Below are 8349 nucleotides of genomic sequence, written 5' to 3' on the forward strand. Positions count from 1 at the left end.
AAATCTAATCAATCGAAAAAAAAGTTGACCGACAAAACCCTATTCTTTAAATAGGGTTATGATGTATGGCATTATCATAACTTGATTATAGTATGTTGAATCTTGGCTTGCTTCTAGGTCTCCTCTCTTTTGGGAGTCTCCTCTTCCCAGAACTCAATCTTTTTCTCACCTCATGCTCTCCCCGTCTCTTGAGTTTTTCCCTCTTTCTCCTCTACCTTTTGCTTCTCTCTTTTTCATCTTATAGCCACTGCAAAGCCGGTGTAATCAAGGGTTGATTCCATTGAGAACTTCTCCTTCACTGTAATTCTTCTTTTGTCAGGCATGCTTGTTTTTTTAGCTGAATTAGAAAACAATACAAGTACGCTTAAATCAAGGGAATGTAAATTTTGTTGGAAAATTTCATTAGAAAAGTTGCAACTACCTCCTTATATTTTGAAATGAAGGAATCTAATTGCAATTTTACGCATTTCTTAATAACTTCATTTATTAGAATTGATGCTTGATTCATTACTGCCAAATCTTATATGGCATCATTTTAGCTGTAAAAACTTTAAACCTTCAAAATTTTTGAATGATGTTGATGAACATATAGTTTCTTAATATTGAATTATACTATTTTTTCTAACGAGTCATAATTATTTGTAATTGAACTTCTAATCTAATATATCCTGTTTAGAGGATAGCAGTGAATAGTATGATCCTTCATGATATATAATAGTTTTTCTTTTGTATTTTTTTTTATATGATCACCATTTTCATTGAGCCATGTATAAGCATCAACCACATACCATCTCCTTGCTTGTGTGCCTTAATAAGGGGCTAGAGCGCCATGCTCATGAGAACCTCGTGAGTGTAGATACTGATGCTTATGGAAAAGTTTCATGTCAAGGTTTTTTTAAATGTACTTAACTAAGCAGCTGATGCATCAAATTGTGATTAATAATGTAAGAATATATTCTCAGTATTTAACTTTTAAATGATATTTGATATTTACTAAACACCCCTTTTGTTTGAGTTCTCGAAGTACAAGTATTGCATGTAAACGAGTTGTGTGGCACATATTAACATTTTTATATTTGCAACTAAGTATGCTTCTTGCACATTAGCACCAGGACATGCGTACTGCTTGCTCACATTTTTTGCTTACGTGCATATCTTTGGCATCCTTAGTAGGTCTCTTGATGATTTGACTTGTTGTCTCAATTTATAAGTTACATGATTATATTATATTGTAAATAGATTTTGTTGGTATGAATATGTACAATGAAGGTTAGAAAATCCACTCATTATACTAATTCTTTAAATAGTGGAAGATGAATGTGAAGTAAAAGGGAAACACTTAATATTGCATGGATATAAGTTCCTCAAAATATTTTGCGAAGGACATGCTTAGCACATTAATACAATACTTATGAGAAGTGAAAAGAAGTTAGATATCCTAATGCAGTTCCCAATAATGCTAATGGTGATGCATATTTATTAGAAAGCTTAAATAATTGCTGCTATTGCTTGCCCAGTGAAAGGAACCTTTGCAGTATGACAAAACTAATGATTTTTTTTTTTTTAATCTTTTTGAAGTTTATCTCCTCCTCCTTTTCTCTTCTCACTTTAGTCATTTGTAAGTTGTTGCAGGTGGGAGGCTTAGGTGACGTTGTTACAAGTCTGTCACGTGCTGTTCAGGATTTAGGGCATAAAGTTGACATTGTTCTTCCAAAGTACGATTGCCTGAAATTTGATCATGTAAGTCATCCACAAATTAATTTCTTGTTTGAAGCTTCTTGTTGTGATTTTGGAGGGTTTGTCTGGTAGAAATATTTTTTGTGTGCCGCACTTGTACTGGGACGTGCAATCTGTTTATCTAAATTTTCTTGGTAAATAGGATTGATATTTATGATATTTTCATCCTTCTATGGCCGCACTTGCTCTATTTTTTTTGGTTTAAAGCATTTTTTTTCTATCAGTTTCTTTGAATTGTAGGGATTGTGTACTAACATGGTAGTAATGAAGACTGTCAAAAAAGCTCGTTGTTCGCGAACAACTTGTGTTCGACTTGTTAAGTAGCTTATGTTTGAATCGTTCATTAAGTAAACAAGCTGAACACATAAATTTTTTAAGCTCTAATTATAAATGAACTGAACGCGAACAACCCTTTATTTGATCGTATTCAATTCGTTTTAGGTCGAAATAATTAAATTATATATATTATTTTATATAATACTATATTACATATATTTATTTCTAATTTTAAAATATAATAGCTTGTGTGATTATATGATTTAGTGCCTTCTATTGCACATAATTGGTGCAGGTTCAAATTTAATACCCTACATCTATTTTTTATCAATAATTTAAATTAATCAATTTCGAGTCGAACACGAACAACAATGGTTAAGTCGAGTCAAACACTAACACCCTGTTCACTAACAATTTTGAACACGAGCCAATTTCAAATGAGTCGAACTTGAGCCAAGTCTAAGCTCGCTAAGTCAGCTCATTTATAACCCTAATATCAACTAGCCATGTCTATTTACTAGCATTGATATGCATAGGATACACCATTGAAGATATCTGAAGACAAAATAACTTTTAAGAGTGGATCATTTTTCTAACCTAACAAAAACTTGGTTTTCTTTTCATTATTTTGTTTTTGATGAAATTTTATTTTCTTATTAGTCACAATGTAGGAAGACCTTTTCATCTATTTGCTCTAGATGTAAGTCTTCCTCTTCTATCAAGCTCGAACACAACTCTTATACTTGTTATTTTCATTGCCTGAGAAAATATCTGGTGTAGTCAATTGCTTACTTTTGTTGAAACACCATCAGAACAAGTCTCGCATTGTAGCGTTAGCTACCATCTAACTCTTCTTTCTTCCTATAAATCCACTTGTTGTGTAGTGTCTTTTGTCATGTTTTAATTCTTCCAAAGTCTTATGTCTGATTTGACCTTAGTGACTGCATCTCATCATCAATGATAAACTCTCACTACTTTGAGTCTTTAACTTGAGCGGCTTCATCATAGCACTCTGGTTAACCGCTATCAGTCAACAATAGATTGTACAAAGAAGAAGAATACCTTTGTATTGGTTGTGTGAATTTGTTATACCTTCTTACTTTCGTAGCAGGTGTTTAAGGAACTCCTTGTGCTTCATCAAATCAAGCATCTTTACTTTCTTCATTTTCCTGATCATCATTATCTTCTATCTCAATATATTTGGAGGGCCCTTCAGAAGTAACTAATGAACAATCCTAAGTTCCTTCTGTGTTTTTGTACAACTCCATTTCATGGAAAGTAGTATCCCCGCTTTTAATGAATTTCTGATTCTAATAGTGAATTTCCGATTTGGCTCGACGCTCCCAGTCTTCCTTCCTTGGATCGCACTCGACGATCTCTATCGCCCTGCTCGACAGAAAGTGAAGTCTGCTCGCCTCTTTCTAGCAGCTCGCCAGCTGTTCTAAAGATGGCCTCGACGATGCGTTCCTATGCTAATGCACTTGCCGGCAAATTTCCGATTCCTACTCGTGCTCCTCTTTTAGGTTCAGAGTCTGGTTTTCATATTGGCAAGTCCTGCAATGTTTATCAATCTTTCCACGCCGCTCTTGAAGATGGTGGTGACCACACTTTCATTAAAAAGCTTGACAAAAAAAATGGGAAGCCCGCTCTTATTCTCACTGAGGTTGAAATCATTACTCTCGCGTCCTCTTGGCATTTTGCTCTAGTGGGGAAATTTATTTATGGTCACCCAAAATTGGAGATTATACAGAAAGAGTTTGATGCTATGAAACTATTGGACAGTTGAAATATTGCCTTACTTGATATTACTTGATGGACGACATATACTTATTCAGTTATCTCATGATGCCGATTACACTCACATTTTTTCTCGAAAATTTATTAAGATCAATAAATATTTAACGAAAATTCTCAAGTGGAATGTCGATTTTTTGGACTGTCAAATTTGATCCAAAAGTGGAGTCCCCTATCATTCCTGTTTGGATAAGATTTCCGGGGTTAAAACTATATCTGTTCAACTTGAAAATTTTCTACTATTTAGCAACTGCTTATGGTAAGCCTCTCAAGGTTAATAATTCTACGTTTCCTGTCACCAAACTCTCTGTGACTTGTGTGTTAGTTGAGAGTAATATCACTCAACCAGCTCCGAATGATGTATGGATTGACACCACTCACAACGAGTATTGACAAAAAGTTGAAATATAACCACACCCTCCTTATTGCTCTCATTGTAGTATGTTTAACCACAATTCTACTACTTGTTATCTCTTGCATCCTCATCTAAGGCCGAATATCGCTAAAGATCAGCCACCTACCATCTCTGCTGAGAAGGTGCAATTTGATTCTCTTTCCAACACCGCAGTTCCAGATGCAGAACACCATACTATAAGTATAGATCCAAATGTGCTTACACCACTCACTGTTATTGAAGAAGACCCACTTACTTGTCAAGACACACGGGAGTGCTCATTCGATCCGATAAAAGATCAGCTGGTGTAACAAGTAGTTGCTTCTAATGTTCAACAATCTACACATGTTCGACGCACTTTAGACCAATCCAATGATCAGACGAGTCAATCTTGGGATGAGGAATGTCAGGTCTATTCCAAGAGGAAAAAGAAGAATAGAGGCCGACTTGAACTCAGAAATTTATTGGATGATACATTAGTTACTATTGACAATGACACTCATCTTACCAATTTATTAGCTGGCTCCTTAGAATTAGAGGTAGAGACAAGACAAAATTGGATCGCTCTCTAGCTACCTGATATTCCGTATTTTGACACTTTTTGGTATTTTATTTAGGTTTCTCATGTTTTTTTCCGTATCTTCTCTTTTTGGAACTATTTGATGTGGTGATTATCGTGTGGGCAGGGTGCCATGTTTGACCCTCCCACAAAATCTATCTATATCCTACTTTCTATTTAATATATATATTTTTTTGGAACCATTTGTGGTTATCGCGTGGGTAGGGTGCCATGTTTGGGCCCTCCCACACAATCTATCAGTATCCTTCTTTCTATTTAATATATTAGCCTTTGGGCTTTCTAAAAAAAATATACATATATATACATATATGTACACACACACACACACATTTATGTTCTAATCATAATCTAAAAAGTGGTATCAGTGCCATGTTAGGTTTTAATCATAATCTAGAAAGACTATTAGGTTGATTGAAAAAAAAAATTATAAGTACGTATTAAACCTTTTTTTTTGCTTGGTTTCCTTTTATTAGTAATTTTGCACTCTGGATGTCCTTATGTTGGTTTGGATGTTTTAGATACTTTTATGATTTAATGGCTCTTTCGATTTTGAATAATTTTTATTGTAGATTATTGTCATTTCCGTTTGGGGCAGCTTGTGCGTTTCAGGATAAGCTACTTATCGTGAAACGTGGCCCGCGGGCCGACCGCAGGGGTCGACCCGCGGCCTGCGTTTAGTGTAAAAACCCAAACGCAGTTTTGGATAAGCTGGTGAAACCGCGAACCAAACAGTACGGCGGCGTTTTGAAAACGCCCCCCGCACCTTTTAAACGCCCCCGTTTTGAAAACGCCGCCCGCACTTATAAGCTGCCCCAAACGGACCCTTAGACTGAATGTACTATTGTTTGACCGTTCGTTCCTGCCTTGATATTTCAAATTTTTGGGTTTGGTTTGGACATATCGGAAGTTGCTCACACATTCTGCAGACAAGGTTGCCATGTGTTGAATTCCACAGGGTTTCACAGCTATAACTGCATAGCACGGGATAATGATGCCCCAAGTCCAATATCATTAATTCTCATGAACTCTGGGATTTAGCTATGGGTATATTTTTCTTAATTTGTTGGTTGCGTCAAACTTTTTTCCTGCAAGCGTACTTGAAATATCTGTCGAACAAGTATGCTTAAAATAAGTTTTTCAAAGAATGCTTAAAACTTATCCCTATTTTAATTCACTGAATTTAAGCTGCACTTTTTAACTATTATGTTTACAAATTTTCTTCCACCGAAGAGGCACACGCTTGTTTTGTGTATGGTTGTTTCAAAGTTGTACTAGGTTCTTTTTTTATTGTAAATATACCGAAAAAATTGAAAGCCGGAATGTCCAAAACTATGACAAGCTTTACTAGTGCTTATTTTAGTATTTAATCCATAATAATTTTTCTTTTTCACCTTGCTATTTATCTTCAAACATTTACTCTCTTTGTGCAGGTTAAGGATTTTTGTTATCATGTAAGTTTCGGCTGGGGTGGAACAGAAATAAAAGTGTGGCGCGGTAAAGTTGAAGGCCTATCTGTTTACTTTTTGGAGCCTCAAAATAGGTAACATATTAGCTTTTTCTTCCAGCTTGTCTATTTGCTGCACATTTTCTTTTTGGAGCCTTGAAAAATACCATTTTTGTATATCTTGGCTGAGATTTTGATATGAGCCTTGGCGAAACCAGCTCATGCTTCTTTCAGCACCTTTTTTTAATTAGTTCTCGACCTAACTAGCTTAATATAATTCAAATGATCTCATTTCATTTTATAAAATTTTACCAAATAAAGGTCTAATTTGCCAGTCTGATAAAGAGGATAAAATTTACAGCCTAGTCTTTTTATGTTTTTTTTTGGGCTGCTTCTTTCAGTCTTCCTGTTAAATATTGTATATCTACATCTCATTTTCACTTAAGTTATCAGACCATCAATGCATCAGGGTTATACGAGGTGATCGATGGTGGCCTGACTCAATTTGGATTGACCTTTTTGGGTCAAACTTGAGTCATCAGGTGAAAAGATTTTCTTTTTTTTAATATAAAAAAATCTCTAGCATTTATTTTATATAAAATAATGTGCCCTTAGAGATAAATTGAAATAATATATTTAATTAAGGCTATATTTTCTTAGGCCCTTTCAAGACCCGGCTTAAAATTTCACCCAATCTTTACATTGGCATTGTCATTGACACCATTCTAGAAAGCTGAGAATGTGTTTGAGGATTGGATTTAGCGAAGAAATATTTTGGATTGTTAAGAAAAAGGAATATAGAAGCTGGTGAAGATTGGAAGGTTAAAAGGTGGTTTCAATCGCTATTCAGGGGTAAGACAGCCGGAAACAAAGCAAAAAGGGTAATATCGGCTAGTACGACTGCAAAGGAAGATCCATCACCTAGTCTCCAATAAGACTTGTGCTCACCACATACACAAGGAAAATGAGACAACACTTAATAGGGTAGAAAGCCAGAAAACAATATCTAAAATGCATAACCCAAGCATAAGTCCAAAATCAGGTTATAAATAATATATTTATACTATCAAATAAAAACAACCCTAATTCTAATTCAAAATAAAGCAAAATAGGGCTCCACAAAGGCTGACCATCCTTATGGGATGGGGATATCTCTTAATGGGATGCCCGGGGACTGAATTCCCTCTAGTTTGGATATCTTGATCCCGCCTCGGTGGAATCTGCTCCCACATTACATATATAAATCATGTTTATTACAACAATTTTAGTACAACGACAACAACAACAACAACAACAACAGACCCTTATCTCACTAAGTGGGGTGGGTTACATGAATCCTTTTTCTCTATTGCGTCTTACTGAGTGTCATATTTCATTTAATTCTAATAAACTAAGATCATCTTTTACCCAAGTCTTTCCAGGTCTATCTGTGCCTTTCTTAACATAAGTCAAATCTAAAACATCCACTCTCCCAATCGAATCATCAGATGGTCGGCGTTTAATGTGACCAAACCATCTCATATGGCTCTCTCTAATTTTGTCCGCCACTGAAGCTACACCAACCCTATCACGGATACATTCATTTTGCATTTTGTTTCTAAGTGTTCTAAGTGTAAAGCCAAGTGTAAAGCCACTCATCCACCTAAGCATTCTCTTGGCAACACTTAGTTTTATGCTTCTCCTTTAAAGACCAACATATAGCACCATAGAGCATTGCAGGTCTCACCACCAAGTCTTAAATAATAACATGATCTCGAAGAAAAACCCAAATCATAATAGAAAACGATAATTTTATTACTGAAATTTAAAAGGACTACAAACACTGACTCTTGATAAGAAGAATAACAACAATACAAACACGGAAGACACCCTAAGTTGGCGGCGAGGGTAGTGGACGATGGCTGGGCAATAGTTCGAGGGATTGATTGGAGGAGATGGGAGCAATAGGAGGCTGGAATGAGGGTAAAACAATCGGTCGGTTGCTACGAGGTTGATGCCAGCAACTGGACACAGACTTAGGGGCAACGACAAAGGAGAATAGGGATTAGACTGCAGGTTTGGGGGAGCAAGAAGGTGGGCATAAACAAGTGATTATATATATATATATATATATATATATATATA

At 35.6% G+C, this 8349-nt stretch overlaps 1 protein-coding gene across 1 annotated transcript in view; it reads left to right on the top strand.

Moving 5' to 3' along the window:
• Nucleotides 1-8349, top strand: part of LOC110027521 (starch synthase 3, chloroplastic/amyloplastic) — a 115136-nt gene that overhangs the window by 46659 nt on the left and 60128 nt on the right. Inside the window, 2 exon segments of the mRNA XM_020728991.1 lie at nt 1633-1740; nt 6212-6321. Of these exon segments, the coding sequence (XP_020584650.1) occupies nt 1633-1740; nt 6212-6321 (218 nt within the window).

The sequence above is a fragment of the Phalaenopsis equestris genome, unplaced genomic scaffold (assembly GCF_001263595.1).
Source record: "Phalaenopsis equestris unplaced genomic scaffold, ASM126359v1 Scaffold000428, whole genome shotgun sequence".
NCBI lineage: Eukaryota > Viridiplantae > Streptophyta > Magnoliopsida > Asparagales > Orchidaceae > Phalaenopsis > Phalaenopsis equestris.